This window comes from Monodon monoceros, unplaced genomic scaffold (genome assembly GCF_005190385.1).
Source record: "Monodon monoceros isolate NGI ecotype Baffin Bay Population unplaced genomic scaffold, NGI_Narwhal_1 Super_Scaffold_5, whole genome shotgun sequence".
NCBI lineage: Eukaryota > Metazoa > Chordata > Mammalia > Artiodactyla > Monodontidae > Monodon > Monodon monoceros.
Window position 1 is genome coordinate 81,623,344 of NW_021703782.1, and position 16,400 is coordinate 81,639,743.

The 16,400-nt window shown below is 39.4% G+C and overlaps 1 protein-coding gene across 4 annotated transcripts in view; it reads left to right on the forward strand.

Moving 5' to 3' along the window:
• STX17 (syntaxin 17) overlaps positions 1-13,813 on the forward strand; it is a 95,643-nt gene extending 81,830 nt beyond the window's left edge. For all 4 annotated transcript variants that reach the window (XM_029202672.1, XM_029202677.1, XM_029202675.1 and 1 more), the window contains 2 exons: positions 6,779-6,865; positions 7,607-13,813. In XM_029202672.1, coding sequence (XP_029058505.1) covers positions 6,779-6,865; positions 7,607-7,846 — 327 coding nt within the window. In that variant the 3' untranslated portion in view covers positions 7,847-13,813. The remainder of the gene's footprint in view (positions 1-6,778; positions 6,866-7,606) is intronic.
• The last annotated feature ends 2,587 nt before the right edge of the window (positions 13,814-16,400 follow it).

Below are 16,400 nucleotides of genomic sequence, written 5' to 3' on the forward strand. Positions count from 1 at the left end.
AGAATTCACCTGTGAAGCCATCTGGTCCTGGGCTTTGTTTGTTGGAAGATTTAATAACAGTTTCAATTTCATTACTTGTGATTGGTCTGTTTATATTTTCTAATTCTTCCTGGTTCAGTGTTAGAAAATTGTACCTTTTCAAGAATTTGTCCATTTCTTCAAGGTTGTCCATTTTTATTGGCATATAGTTGTTTGTAGTAGTCTCTTATAATCCTTTGTATTTCTGCATTGTCTGTGATTTCTCCTTTTTCATTTATAATTTTATTGATTTGCGTCCTCTCCCTTTTTTTCTTGATGAGTCTGGCTAAAGGTTTATCAATTTTGTTGATCTTCTCGAAGAACCAACTTTTAGTTTTATTGATCTTTGCTGTTGTTCTCTTTGTTTCTGTTTCATTTATTTCTGCTCTGACCTTTATGATTTCTTTCCTTCTACTGACTTTGGGTTTTCTTTGTTCTTTTTTCTCTAGTTGCTTTAGGTGTAAGTTTAGATTGTTTATTTGAGATTTTTCTTGTTTCTTGAGGTGAGATTGAATTGCTGTAAACTTGCTTCTTAGAACTGCTTTTGTTGAGTCCCGTAGGTTTTGGGTCGTTGTGTTTTCATTGTCATTTGTTTCTATGTATTTTTTTTATTTCCTCTTTGATTTCTTCAGTGATCTCTTGGTTATTCAGTAGTGCACTGTTTAGCCTCCATGTATTTGTGGAGTTTTTTTCCTGTAACTAATTTTTCCTGTAACTAATTTCTAATCCATAGTATTGTGGTCAGAAAAGATGCTTGGTACGATTTCAGTTTTCTTAAATTTTCCAAGGCTTGATTTGTGGCCCAAGATGTGGTCTGTCCTGGAGAATGTTCCATGTGCACTTGAGAAGAAAGTGTATTCTGCCACTTTCAGGTGGAATGCCCTATAAATATCAATTAAATCTATCTGGTCTATTGTGTCATTTAAAGCTTGTGTTTCCTTATTTATTTTCTGTCTGGATGATCTGTCCATTGGTGTAAGTGGGGTGTTGAATTCCCCTTCTCTTATTGTGTTACTGTGAATTTCCCCTTTTATGGTTGTTAGCGTTTGCCTCATGTATTGAGGTAGGTGCTCCTGTGTTGGGTGCATAAATATTTATAATTGTTATATCTTCTTCTTGGATTGATCCCTCGATCATTATGTATTGTCCTTCCTTATCTCTTGTAACAGTCTTTATTTTAAAGTCTATTTTATCTGATACAAGTATTGCTCCTCCTGCTTTCCTTTGATTTCCATTTGCATAGAATATCTTTTTCCAACCCTTCACTTTCAGTCTGTATGTGTCCCTAGGTCTGAAGCGGGTCTCTTGTAGACAGCATATATATGGGTCTTGTTTTTGTGTCCATTCAGCCAGTCTGTGTCTTTTGGTGGGAGCATTTAGTCCATTTACATTCAAGGTTATTATTGAATGTATGTTCCTATTACCACTTTCTTAATTGTTTTGGGGTTATTTTTGTGGGTCTTTTTCTTCTCTTGTGTTTCCTGCCTAGAGAAGTTCCTTTAGCATTTGTAAAGCAGGGTTCGTGGTGCTGAATTCACTTAGCTTTTGCTTCTCTGTAAAGCTTTTGATTTCTCCATCAAATCTGAATGAGATCCTTGCTGGGTAGAGTAATCTTGGTTGTACGTTTTTCTCTTTCATCACTTTAAGAATATCCTGCCACTCCCTTCTGGCCTGCAGAAAAATCAGCTGGTAACCTTAGGGGGATTCCTTTGTATGTTATTTTTTGCTTTTCCCTTGCTGCTTTTAATATTTTTTCTTTGAATTTAATCTTTGTTTGTTTGTTTAATATGTGTCTTGGTGTGTTTCTCCTTGGATTTATCTTGTATGGGACTCTCTGTGCTTCCTGGCTTGGGTGACTATTTCCTTTCCCATGTTAGGGAAATTTTCCACTATAATCTCTTTGAATATTTTCTCAGACCCTTTCTTTTTCTCTTCTTCTTCTGGCTCCCCTATAATTCAAATGTTGGTGTGTTTAGTGCTGTCCCAGAGGTCTCTGAGATTGTCTTCAATTCTTTTCATTCTTTTTTCTTTATTCTTCTCCTCAGCAGTTATTTCTACCATTCTGTCTTCCAGCTCACTTATTCGTTCTTCTGCCTCAGTTATTCTGTTATTGATTCCTTCTAGTGTATTCTTCATTTCAGTTATTTTGTTGTTAATCTCTGATGGTTTGTTCTTTAGTTCTTCTAGATCTTTGTTAAACATTTCTTGTATTTTCTCGATCCATGCCTCCATTCTATTTCAGAGATTCTGGATCATCTTTACTATCATTACTCTGAATTCTTTTTCAGGTAGGTTGCCTATTTCCTCTTCATTTATTTGGTCTTGTAGGTTTTTACCTTGTTCCTTCATCTGTGCCATATATTTTGTCATCTCTTTTTTTTTTTTTTTTGGACGGGTGGGATTGTGTTCCTGTCTTACTGGTTGTTTGGCCTGAGGCTTCCAGCACTGGAGTTTGTAGGCTGTTGGGTAGAGCTGGGTCTTGGTGCCAAGATGAGGACCTCCAGGATACCTCAGTCTGTTGAATATTCCCTGGGGTCTGAGGTTCTCTGTTAGTTGAGTGGTTCGGACTCAGCGCTCCCACCGCAGGAGCTCAGGCCTGACCCCTGGCTTGTGAACCTAGATCCCACAAGCCGTGCAGGATGGCACAAAAAAAGGAGCAGAACAGTAAGAAAGAGTAAAAAATAAAATAAATTAGAAAACTAACAGATATGTTAGAAAAAAATTAAAATATAGATGAGGGTGTTCCCTGGTGGTGCAGTGGTTAGGAATCTACCCGCCAGTGCAAGGGACACAGGTTCAAGCCCTGGCCCGGGAAGATCCCACATGCCACGGAGCAACTAAGCCCATGTGCCACAACTACTGAGCCTGTGCTCTAAAGCCTACGAGGCACAACTGCTGAGCCCATGTACCACAACTACTGAAGCCAGTGTGCCTAGAGCCCCTGCTCCACAACAAGAAAAGCCACTACAATGAGAACCACGCGCACTGCAACGAAGAGTAGCCCCTGCTCGCCACAGCTAGAGAAAGCCCACGTGCAGCAACAAAGACCCAATGCAGCCAAAAATAATAAAATAAATAAATTTATCAAAAAAAAATATATAGATGAAACAACAACCAGAATGTAAAACAACCACAATAGCAAAAAAGAGGAGGAAAAAAAAAAAGCCAGAAAAGGCCTTGGCTGTGGGGCATGGGGCTTAGGCAGGGGCAGGGTTTAGGTGATGGGCGGGACCTATGTTTAGGGCCCACAGGGCTGGAAAAGGAGGGGCCCAGGAGTGCCTCTGGCTTTGGAGGGCAGAGGACCAGGTCCAGGACCCCAGCAGGATCCCTGGGCCCGAGCGGGTCGGGGATATGCTAGGTGTGTTCCCCCATCCTCCGATCCCAGAGCTTCCCTCCCTGTTAGCCTCTCTTCTTCCCCCCCACTCCTATGCCCCTAGGACCCATGTGGCCAGAGGGTGGCCCCAGAAGGCAGGGGACCAGATGTGGAAGTTCAACAGGCTTCCCAGGGCCGAGTGGGCAGGGGAAATGCCTGCAGCGCTTCCCCTGATCCTCTGGTCCCAGAGGGTTCCCTGTCCACTGTCCACCTCTCCTCCTCTTCTCCCCACTCCATCCCTCCCACACCCCTAGCACCCATGCGGCCGGAGGGGGCACCAGAGGGCAGAGGACCAGGCTCAGGAGCCCAGCAGGCTTCCCGGGGCCCAAGTGAGCAGGGGAAACGCCCAGCGCGCCTCCCCTGGTCTTCCTAGCCCCTGAGGGTTCCTCCAGGCATGGGAACCCCTCCCCTCACCCAGCCACCCCTCATGGGCACCGGTCCTGTCCAGCCTCCACTTCTCCTGCCCCCTCACTCCCCCCCCACATCCTACCCAGTCACTTGGGGGTTCCTCCTCCCATCTCCTTGGGCTTCAAGGTCCCCCACCAGCGTCCGGCAGGTGCCCTAGTTGTGGGAAGATGCGAACTCCGCGTCCTCCCGTGCTGCCATCTTGACTCCATGCCCTTGGAAAAAAATATTAAAAACTTTTTAAAATTTCACTTTATTGAAAAAAGGTCATAGAGCTTCAGTATCCAACCTTTTTAGAAAAAATCATTAAAAATATTTTTTCTCCTGAGGCCTTGAAATCACTCTTGGAGTATAGAAATGGCAATAATCCTGGCAGCCTGTACCATCGTGGCAGAATTATTTTGGGGCTGAGAGAAAGGAGACATGTTGCCTTTTCCCTCTACTCCTCAACTAGTCAAGATATGATGGTTGATATTTTATACCTGTGATTGATCTGCTAGCATAAACTTTCCGGCAAGAACTGAAAATGTTGGGGGTGTCCCAAATAGAAATAACGACAGAAATCAAGACAAGCTGAATGTTACAAGCACTGGCACTCGATGCCTCTGTGGGTTGGAAAAAGAAAGCCAACATAAAAGAAGTTTTATTGTCTGAGGAAAATACAAATTGAATGAATGAATGAGTGAATGCTAGGAGAGATTCAATGTTGTAGTGCCCCAGAAATTTTCAAGCATCACAGGAAAAAGTTTGATATATTTTTTGATAGAAAAGATGGGAGTTAAGCTTTCTTGGGAAGACAATGACTTTTCAAATTTTTACCCTCATACTCTACAGACACTGTCTCATTTTATCCTCAGTTCAGCTGTGTGAGGTGTAAGGATCATTATCCTCAGTTGGCAGATGAGAATACTGACACCTAGAGAGCTTGAGTAATTTGTCCAAGGGTGCACAGTGATAGTGCTGGGATTTGAACACAGGACATCTGACCAAAGGTTGTGCCCTTAATCCTATGGTGTATAGATACTAGTGGTTTTTAAAGTATGAGAATCATGGAGTTGCACCATCAGCGTCACCTGGGAACTCATTAGAAATGCAAATTCTCAGGCCTTATCCCAAGCCTGCTAAATCAAACTCTGGGGATGGGGCCCAGCAACCTGTGTTTTGAGAAGTCCTCCAGGTGATTCTGGTGCACACTCATGCATGAGAACCACTGTTGTATTTGCTCTGACAGAGATGTTGGAAGGAAAACTGATAAAGAACTTTTTTAGGGATTGTGTTAGAGATGTCAAGATAGTAGTGGAGAATACGGGAATGAAGGGATACCATGTAAAGCTCCAGTAGTGAAAAGGATATGAGAAGGGAAAGAATGTCATTGATACTGGTAGGAAGCAACTGTGGAGAAAAATTAGATGTGTTGTTTGGGTTTCATGTTCTCAAATGAAATGATTGGAATTAGAACAGTGTGTTAGTTATAATTGCTTCAGTATAAATGAAGAGGTCAGTTACATAAGGGCAATCAAATACTTCAGGATTAAAGTTGAATTATTTCACAGTCATTGTAGAAGTTGAAGTTTAACTGGGATCAAAGAGGGATTCTCTTCTTTTTTCTGTGAATTAAAAAAAACAAAAAGTAAATAGTGTATATGTTGATGTGATCGTGGTTACGTGGGTTTATACATTTGTCAGAACTAATCAAAGTATATGCCCTAAAAATTGGCCGCGTATTATCATATGTAAATTCCGTATGAATAAGTTGATTTAAAAATGGGAGTGTGGGACTTCCCTGTGGCACAGTGGTTAAGAATCCACCTGCCAATGCAGGGGACACAGGTTCGAGCCCTGGTCCAGGAAGATCCCACGTGCCACGGAGCAACTAAGCCCGTGCACCACAGCTACTGAGCCTGTGCTCTAGAGCCCGTGAGCCACAACTACTGAGCCCGTGTGCCACAACTACTGAAGCCCGTTTGCCTAGAGCCCATGCTCCACAACAAGAAAAGCCACTGCGATGAGAAGCCCTTGCACCACAACGAAGAGTAGCCCCCCGTCACCGCAACTGGAGAAAGCCCGCGCACAGCAGCAAAGACCCAAAACAGCCAAAAGTAAATAAATAAAATTTTTAAAAAATTTTAATAAATAAAAGTGTGTTCCTGTGTCAAGTAGTGAGTTCCTGTCACTGGAGGTGTTTGAGCAGAGATTCGGTAGCCACTTGTCAGAAGTGTAGTGAGGCTTCACACAGCTGAGGGGAAAATTGCACTCAATGACCTAAACATTTCTTCTACCCAGAGATTCCATGAGTTTCTGTTGTGTCAGCACAGGTGTTGCCTTTTTATGTAGAATGCTTTATTAATATGTTGGATCTGAAACATTTTAACTTGTCACGATTTTAAAATGTATTAAAGTGTACAGGTGTAAAACATGGGCCAAAAATAAAACATGGGACAGTAAATTCATTTACTACTCCCTAGTGCATATCACAGGTGGAACAATTTCATGGCAGATCAAGCCATATTATATTCTTATTCCTAAAATATAATAATTTGTGTTTATTGGATCAAGGGCATTTAACTCCTAGGGAAGTTTGCCTGTTTTAAACTGAATCTTCAAAGAAGGTAAGTTAGAAAAGGCTTTTTGGTTTGATTTTGTTTTTGTTTTTTTCTGTAAAACCCAACATGACACGTAAATGCTTATTTAGATATTTTTCCTCCTGGAAAGTAGATTCATTTGGAGAATAATATGTTTGTATGTTTGATTGAATTTTAGTGTGAGATGCTTTTTCCTATAAAGGTGCCACCCTCATCTAATAATTAAGTTACCCTCCTTTTTTCATATGAGTGAATTTTACTTTCGACATCGTTTATCAGATGCTATTAAGACTGCAAGGCTGTAGTACCCAGGGCTCTGATTACAGGAATTAAAATAGTGTGTATTGGCTGACTGCTGCTGCCCAGCAGGGACGCTCACTCATAATTCCTTTGCATCTAGTCTCAGCAGGAGAAGATTGACAGCGTTGAAGACCATGTCAACAGTGCTGCTGTGAACGTTGAAGAGGGAACCAAAAACTTGGGGAAGGTAAGATTCTGCTCCTGCTGACAAATCAATGGTACTCTGGCTCTCAGGAATCCCTAGTATTAACCCAATTGATTTGCTCTCTTTAATGTTGAGGGAACCAGCAATTAAGAAAATAAGGAAGAAATGACACATAGGTAGTGCGAGAAATCAATGGCTCTTGTAATATTCTGCTCTAAGATTCATTCTGTTGGGAGAGAAATTTTTTCAAAGAGAATAAACTGAAGCCCTACTTTAAGGCATTTGGTGTTACAAGGGGATATTTGCAGGAGTTCAGGGAGAGGCATAGAGAGGGTTTCCAGAATCCAATAGGGGCAAAATTGTAAGGACATGACAGCACACATGGAGTGGGTCCATTTGTTTCCCATAGAATGTTGCTTTTAACCCCAGGCATTCACACGAAATAATCTCTGCAATTTAAAAGCTTTGGGAGTATCTGTGGCTGCTGAAACTGTTTAAATAAGCCAGCTAGATAGTTAGTGGATTGATTGTTTTGCAAGTAAAATCAATTTATAGCAGTCTACTCTTTGTAGCTCATTTCTCTTAAGTTCTGAGATCTGGATCAATTGTAGTACCTGTGGAATATTTTCTCCCCTCCCCTGACCCCAGAATGATCTCTAAGGTTAATTATGTACCACGAGTTAAAGAGGCATTGCCAGGAGTAATGAGAGGAAAATGCACATCACCACAGGGAGATATTCTCAACTCAATTTCTAAATTGAATTTTTTTTTTTTTTTTTACAGGCTGCAAAATACAAGCTGGCAGCTCTGCCTGTGGCAGGTGCACTCATCGGAGGAGTGGTGGGGGGTCCGATTGGCCTCCTTGCAGGCTTCAAAGTGGCAGGAATTGCAGCTGCACTTGGTGGTGGGGTGTTGGGCTTCACAGGTGGAAAATTGTTACAAAGAAAGAAACAGAAAATGATGGAGAAGCTCACTTCCAGCTGTCCAAATCTTCCCAGCCAAACTGACAAAAAATGCAGTTAAAAACCAAACTTCAGTATTACTGGCACCAACATGTCTATCCTTTGCTGCTGTTGGACACTCAGTCAGCTTTTGGAACATGATTATATCAAAATAGTGGCTACAGATGCTCAAGTGGGATTGAACTGTGATAAGTGGATATATTTTGTTGTTTACTGGGGTGTTAATGGGGATGTTAGAGATTGAGGAGCCTGGACTGAGGGTGTACAGTGTTTGTCAGGTAAAGTTTAAGGACTGCCAGGGAGCAGATTTTTTACCTGGAAATGTGAAAACCCAACCATAACTTTGATAAGGATTTGTGATGTGTGAACATGTTGGGTTATGGAAGGATAGTTTTCAGAATAGTTTCTTCCATAACCCTGACTTGGAGACTCCAAGGCTAAGCATATTGTAAATATGCTTCTTTATCTCCTAAATATAGTTTTTTTAGGCATTTTAGCAGAGAAAAGAAGTTCAGCAGCTTTTCATATCAAATAGGGAAATCAGGACCTAGCAAGGTGCATGAGTAAACTGCATAACGGAGTCCGTTTGGTGAGCCCTATTGCAATTTGGTCTAACAATATTTTCAAGTGAAGGAAACAAATAGTGTAAGAAAGTGGAAAGAGAGGCCCAACTTCTCTTTCATATATCTTAATTTATGACCCTGGCTTCTGCTCTGAACTCTTTTTTCTGCCTCTCTGTAAATAAAGAACACAGAGTCTCAAGTGGTAGACTTACAAAGCCAGTCACTAAGCTTGCTCTGTCAGCCTGTCTCTTAACACCTCAAATATCTAGTCCCCTCTGCCTTCCCTCCCTTGTAATTTTGAAAAGTTCTTTGACTTATGGGGTGAATTCTACCCATGTGTAATGCAGACTTCTCTCATAATCTGTTTTGGTTTTTTTTTTTTAACATCTTTATTAGAGTATAATTGCTTTACAATGATGTGTCAGTTTCTGCTTTATAACAAATGTTTGGGTTTTTTTGTTGTTGTTTTTTGTTGTGTTTTTTTTTTTTTGGTATTGGCTGCCATCTTTGTTCATCCTCTACTGTAACCTCTAGGTAAAAGAGAAAGTGAGAGAAAGAGGAGGTGTCGATTTCCAAATACTTCCACCGCTGTTAGACTTTGAGCTAAAAAAATAAGCAAGGGGGGAACACCAGATCATTTCTTGGGGCATCCTACAATTTCAGGGGGCTCATGTACTTGCCGTGCAGGGAGTGTTTGACCCTAAGTCTCTTAAGCTGGCACTTGGAGGAGCTAAGAACTAGCTTTCTACCTCACTTCTGTTGCTACCATCCTTTTCCCCAGGCTTTGCTATCTCCTGTGATTCCTTCACTTTGCACAGCTGCTGTTTCTTCCCAAGAATGGCATTCATGCTTGCCTTTTCTCACATTCAAGGTTGATGATGGACAAAGCCTGATGCCAAAACTCAGTCCTGGTGGATGATTTGTGGTGCTAATCTCAACACTTGACATTGACAGCAAGCATGGCTCAGCCCAACCCACTGTCTATCTCAAATAGCAGAAAAGTTTTAAATTTAGGAAAAAAGAACTTAAGATTATATAGGCAGCCTCATCCTGTACCCTCAACTGATTTGAAATAGGAAGGAACCACCTTTTGCCTTATTCTTTATTTTCTGAGGACAGAGGAAAGGGCACCTACACCACAGAAGATGTGAACTCTCTGCTCAGGAGCCAAATGGATTCATCGAGTAGTTGAATGGTTTATCACTTCTCTCTTGCTGAGTTTACTCTTAATAACTTTTATTGATTGCTACCTTTTACTTCTGTATCTAATCTAAAGAGACCTTTCTCTTTCATACTTTTTGCTTCTCACCAGTGAATTCCAATGAGGCAACCCACCATTTCTCATTGTTCTTAAATAACTGGAAAACATCAAGTATTGCTACCTGCTGACTCATATCTTAAATATAATACCAAGAAGGCAAGTACTTTGAGTAAGTGTCAGATTCTGATCCAGTATTTGATATGTGATCTTTATCCCAACCTGTAAGGTTGGGATAAATACTTTTGGACTCCTTCTTTCTATATTTTCTGATCCTTGCTGTCCCTTTAACACAGGGCGTTCAAACCAGAATGAGGATCGGAATTGCCCAGGGTGCTAATTTAAAACAAAATTCCTAAACTTCAGTCCCATGGGTTCTAATAATAGCCAATCTGGCCTGGTCAGCTAAAATTATAAATTTAAGATACAGTTATATCAAGATTCAGCTGTATTGTTGAATTCTGTAATTTCTAATATTCTACCCTTCAGCCAACCTAAAATTCTTATTCTGCCAACCTAAAGTTGACTAGCTCACCATCTTAACAGCAGTAGGGACTCATTATACTGTCAGGCTGGTTTTACCTCAAGACGTGAAGGAGAAAAGAGGCCTGTTATTGACCCTCACAGCTTGTTTTGGGAGCTCTCCTTTTTACTGAGCCAGTGTGGGACATCACTGTGGTATATGCTCATATAGGCCTTTGATTTTTACTACTCATCAGGATTTGAATATTACTCTAACAGTCTTCATGCTTAGGCAAGTTACAATCCTTTTAAAAAGTTTTATAATTTAAAATTATTTAGAAATTGTATCTAATTTCCCCATAATAGAACCTAATAGCCAACTTTTTGTAGAAATTCTAGATGTGCTTAAACAACTATAAATGATATACCTATAAACTATAAAGTGTTTAGAAGTATAAATTAGTCAATATAACACAGAAACCAATCTTAAAATAGAATTTAACGTCCTACAGTATCAGATTAAATTTATCTTCTCTATGATTCATGTCTTATTTTTATTGCAACAAGTCAGAAGGTAAGGAACACTTTAAGTTCTTAAAATTTACAGGGTCTCATTTGGATAAAGGCAGCATTCCTAAAGCCTTTTTAATATAATAATCTGAGAATTTCTCTGTAGAGCAGAGACTTTGAAACTTTTTGGTTGTAATCCACAGTAAAAACTGCATTTATATCAAAACTCAGCATGTGCATTATGGAACAATACTTGCCATTATGTATAGTGTACTCTGACGTTTTTTATTGTTTCAGTTTTTTAAATATTCTAGTTGTAACCTACTAAATTGATTTCATAATCTACCAAAGGGTTTTTTGACCCTTAGTTTGAAAAAAAAAAAAAAAAACACCCTTATAGAGGAACTGATACTTATGGAGTATTTTCTGTTTGCCAGGCACTTCACTAGGCATTTTACAGGTAAGGAAACTGGGTCTCAGAGAAGCTAAATAATTTGCAGAGGGTTATTCAACTACAAAAGGGTGAAGCCAGGATGTAAACTAGGTCTGTTGAGCTACAAAAACTTCTGTTACTCTCATACTGTGTTGCTTCTGTATATTAAAATTGAGACGGGCTATTCACTCTGCTTCACCCAAACACCCATATATTCTGTAAGGCAGGCTTGCTTTGAAATTACACATGCCATTCATTTGCACTTTTCTTAAAATCTTCTGTTTCCTCACCAAATGGCCAGCAGCCTCGAAGTTTTTAATGGTGGCCAACGCAGAAGTACGTAGTGCTGAATTTGGTCCTTAGACTATAAAATTAATAGTGTTTCCATCCCATCCTACAGATTTCCTTATATTTGTGAGTCATAGCCATCACTTAAGCAGTGCTTTTTATATTGAATTTTAAAATAAACTTTAATATTTTTTAAAACAATCATAACTCATAGAATCAAGTGATTATCCTTTAAAATGGTACCCTTGGGAGGCCATGCACTTACTGTAGTGATGCTAGTATTACTTAGAATATTTTTGAAACTCTTCTTTTGGAATTGCCTCTAAAGACATTTTACAAATCACATAAAAAAAGCCATCTCAGTGTTTATCAGTCACAGACTATGCTCCCTTGTCCTTATGACCTCTTCTCTCTTCCTTCCTCAGTTTTGCTTTTCTTCTGCTGATTTAGCTCTCCTACCCACCTAAGCTGGAGCCAATAACCTAAGAAGCCCCAGAAAAGGGGTGTGCTGGCCAGAGTTCCTGGAGCAAGAACTTTCAGGTTATACTGAAGCCGAGTGCTGTATAGGGAGAGTTCTGTGAATCCAAAAACCTTCCTCTGTGGGCTGCCTGCCTGCCCGTAAGTGCCCTAAAGTAGTTTGCACAGGAGTAAGGACTGAATACTGGCGTTGTCTATCAATCACAAGAAGCTGTACATGAAATGTACAACATTTTTCTCCAGTGAAAGTCACAGAAGCCAAACCAAGCCATTCTTTGTGTTAACTTAAAAACAGAGAAGTCATTTTCAGGGCCCCCCTTGCCCTTCGTTGCTTCCACATGAAATCTTTGGGAGGAAGGATGAAGAAAAGCATGGGGAAATGGTTCTCCTGTGAAATGGGACATTTTCTTCTCATAATAAAGTATAACATGGCGGTGGCTATCAGGTACTTAAGAGTGCTAGAAACTCTTTTTAAGTAATCAGAGGCCTAATAAAAAGTGGGGAGGCTTCCCCCTAGCCTAAATTAATGTGAACAGTTCAGGTTCTGTTTGTGTTTTTATTAACATTTCATGTTGTTTCTAACAAGATGTTCTCAACTATTTATATTCATTAATTTGACACCATTTTACAGAGACACTTCTTGGGTATTGTAAACAATCAATGGTAAAAGATCCACATATAGTCCATATTACTGCCCTCAAAGGAATTATTTATTGTGAGAGACAAGAAAAACGTCTGTGCAATATTAACAAAAGAAATAAATTCATATAGAAATGTAAAAGGTGTCAAAGGCAAATGATTTGCCCAAGATTAAAGCTAGTTAGCACAAAAGCTAGAATTATAGCCATGGTCTAAGAAAAAAAAAATCCACAAAGTAATTTAACTGAGTTTGTTACACCATATCAGGTTGCCCGCTGAAGCCTGTGGTCTTTCAGACCAGCTTTAACATTCCAAATCAGTCAACAGCTATAGTGGAAAGAGAATTGGATGGGGAATCAGGAGATCAGAGTTTTGGCTTTGTCACTTTTACTCAAGCGTGGCTCCTTTCTCCCATTCTAGCCAGGGATTCTCCATTCTTTATATCTAGCCTCTTACTGGGTCTTGTTAATTGTTTGAATATTAGTTGCGTTCATTTCTTAAATATATTCATAACCATCACTCTAGTAAAAGACTTTTTTACCTCACATCCCCTACCTCATCTTCCCCAACTTTAGGCCATTCCTCACATCATTGCCACAAGAACTGTCTTTCATTTTTCTGCTGAAATATTTTCAGCAGATCCTGTTGAATACCTGATAAAGTTCAGCCTTCCGTATACTGGCCCCAGCTTCATATTCACTGGCCTCTTCATATTCACTACTCAACCATCTGACAATGCCACTGAAAATCAGACATTCCATAAGACTGATTTTAAGCTTTTTCTGTGGTGAAGGTACAAATAATAAACTATGTTTACGTTTTTTTCCAGACTAAAGCAATTTCTGTAATACTACATTTTACAAAACTAGTCAACTGAGTTTTGTTTAAGCTCTTGAACAAATCTAGAAGTTGTTTCCTAAGGAGAAGAAATCTTGTACCCTCAGAGGAAATTACATTCAATTTCTTAACCTCCAAAACAATGTCAGTCTTGTCACCTGTACATTGGATAGCCAAAGCATGAAGATTTTAATTTAGCAGCATAGATACTCCAGACTTGAATGGACCATTGTCCAGCTCCTGTGAGAAACTTGACTAATAAATATTTGAGGAAATTACTCGAGTACATACATACATGTTATCCATACATTTCTCAAGTACTTGAGATTGTCTTTTATTAAGGTTAATCACTAAAAAAGATGTTTACCAAGGTTTCTTTAATTAACCCCCTAAAGATGTTTTCCATTTTATTGTTAAAACCCTTGGTGTTAGCAAGGTTCAGCACCAAAAAAGGCCCAATGGTGAGAATTTCTACAAATTATGTAAAGCTTACTGAATTCGCTTTTTATGTTGCTGAGTGGTGCTTATATGAGGAAACATGCAATAAATTCATTCAACAAACGTTTAACTGAATGCCTGTTTTATGTTGAGTGTCAGTGCCATACGTAGAAAAATATTAGACCTGTAGGATCTACCCATGTAAACCATTCAGGCTAATGAATTCAGATACTCAAAGCAAGTAAATCACAGTAAAAACATGGTAAGTACCCTAAAAGAAGAGCAAAGTAATATGAGGACACAGAGAATGGAGTGACTCTTTCTGCCTGGAAAAGACGGGAAGGCTTTGTGAAACAGGTGGTATTTGAACAGTACTCTATAAAGAAGAATCTGCCTGACTGAAGACCAGGTTTGTGAGCTTTCAAGTGGTAGAGGAATTGCTCGTACAAAGGGTTCAAAACATGAACGAATATTCATGTTTTAGTGTGCTTAGAGAAAACAAAGGAATGGGAGTGATGAAGCTGGTTAGATGAAAATACAGGCTATGGTAGTTTTCATACGTGTATGTGTATATTTAATATGTATATATTTTTGTATATAATAATTCTTTGTTTAAAGGGATTAATGTATTGCTTTGTGTCAAATAAGTCTGTAATAAGCCTCTGAGTTCTTCCTTTTGCCTTCGTTGCCAGGGAAGTTAGTAATAAACCTCACATTTGCCTGGACTCTTGGTATATTTGGCATATTTGCTTTTCTTTCCCACATGTAAGAAATGATTTGTGCTTTCTTGCCTCTGCTGTAAGATCCCCTGCTTGACATTGAATGCCTGCTTTCTTCCTATCCTGTTATTCATTCCATAAATATTTATTGAAAACCCACTGAGAAAATAGTCATGAAATTTACTTTTGCCTTTTAGTGTCCAAGACCTTCATGGTCCAGTTTTCCATCTCTCTATGAATATTTCTTGACAACTGCAATTCAGTGGCTTCCATTTTCACTTGGGGCTAATTCTGCAATGTCTTACAACTTCACAGGTATAAAATTCTTTCATTTGTGTAGTGTGATCTCCATAACTAGAATGTAAGCTTCTTGCAGGGCAGGGGCCTATCATCTGCTTAGCGTATCTGATAACACTAAGTACAGTGAAGAGAAGGGGAAAAGAAGCTGCACCCGTTAGCGACTCCCTGATGGTGAGTGAGACGGTCATGGCACGTGTGTTCTGCTGTTTTCAGGGATACGTACTGAAATGTTAAAAAGCTTTCTAAGACGTATCAAACCTTTGCTCAGTCCTCACTTTTGTATATTAACATAGGAATGAATGAAGCAAAAGAAGAAATCTGGATAACATCTCTAAGACTTGGAAGTCATGAACTGAAAATTTCAGAATTTGGAGGTAAAGATATTTCAATCTCTTTTTCCAATTAAAAGTCATGACTTGGAAGAGAGAGGATATGAATCACTGAAGAAATGATGTGGGAAAATTGTGTTATTTTCTGTCTTACCATAAGATTAGTGGGCTCAGAATATTAGGGACCCAAGAAGGCTTTGTAATCTGATGGTCTAGTATTGAAACAGAATAGTGGCAGGAATTTAAATGGTTTCTCAGGCAAATAGATTGGAATTAGGCAAGGGCAAGGTTCAAGTTAAGAGGTAGGCATTTGACAGGATTTGAACCAAGTTTTCTAATACTCAGATTCATGTACTTATTCCACCAAACAGCCTCTCAGTGAGTTAATAGGAATGAAAAGGAATGAAGTGCTTGTCACTTACTAATTCTCCATAGAATTAGTCCATAGGTGTTATTTCCCTTTCTTTCCTCTCTAGGTTTTATTTTTCATAACAGATTGCTGCCTCTTATCTGGGTGAGGATGGGGGCCAACAACTCAGGGCTTCCTTAGTGTTCCCCTCCTTGCATCCCCCTCCCCATTGGTACCTTACCCATCTTACGGGGTAGTCATGAAGATTTAAAAAGTTATACATGTTAAGTGCCTAAATGGAGCCTGGCTCATAGTAACTGTACAAATGTTAGTTGCTGCTGTTACTGTTGTAACTATTACTATTATTTTTCCCCAAAGTTTAAACAAAAGGCACATTAATGAAAAATTATGTACCTACAGGAATAGTGTTAGGGAGACACCTAAAATGAGTGGAGACTTGATAAAAAAAATAGCAAGTATTCTTAAATTTTTTAATAGGCTTAGTTATTAAGATGGTGGTATAATGGTGACAGATGCTTGGTGGAAAGTAAATCTTTTTTATCTCTATTAAGAATGCTACCCAAACATAAAAATGTATAAGATCTGGTTAGGAACAGGGTGATGATACATCCCATCTTGTCTGGGACAGTCTTGATTTACATCTCTTGTCCTGGTCAAATTATTACTTAATGCTCCCTTTCACTCTCAGATGTCCTGGTTTGGATGAAAAAAATTACACGGTCACCCTAGTTACACAGGCAGTGGAAATAAGTGTGGGGTTACCAAAAAAAAAAGCATCTATGTTTTAAAATAATTTATAGTTTCTAGGCTCAGAGAAAAAAAAAAACATCCTAAGGTTCGTGGGAACTTGTAGATGTGATCCTGAAGTACTACCAGCAATCTTCGAGGAACCAGGAAACAGAAGGTGCCAGAACACTGAGCTTGGGCAAAAGTCTAAAATTTAAGGAATAAAGTTGCATTCCAGAAGCCAGAGAGCAGGGACTTCACCTTCT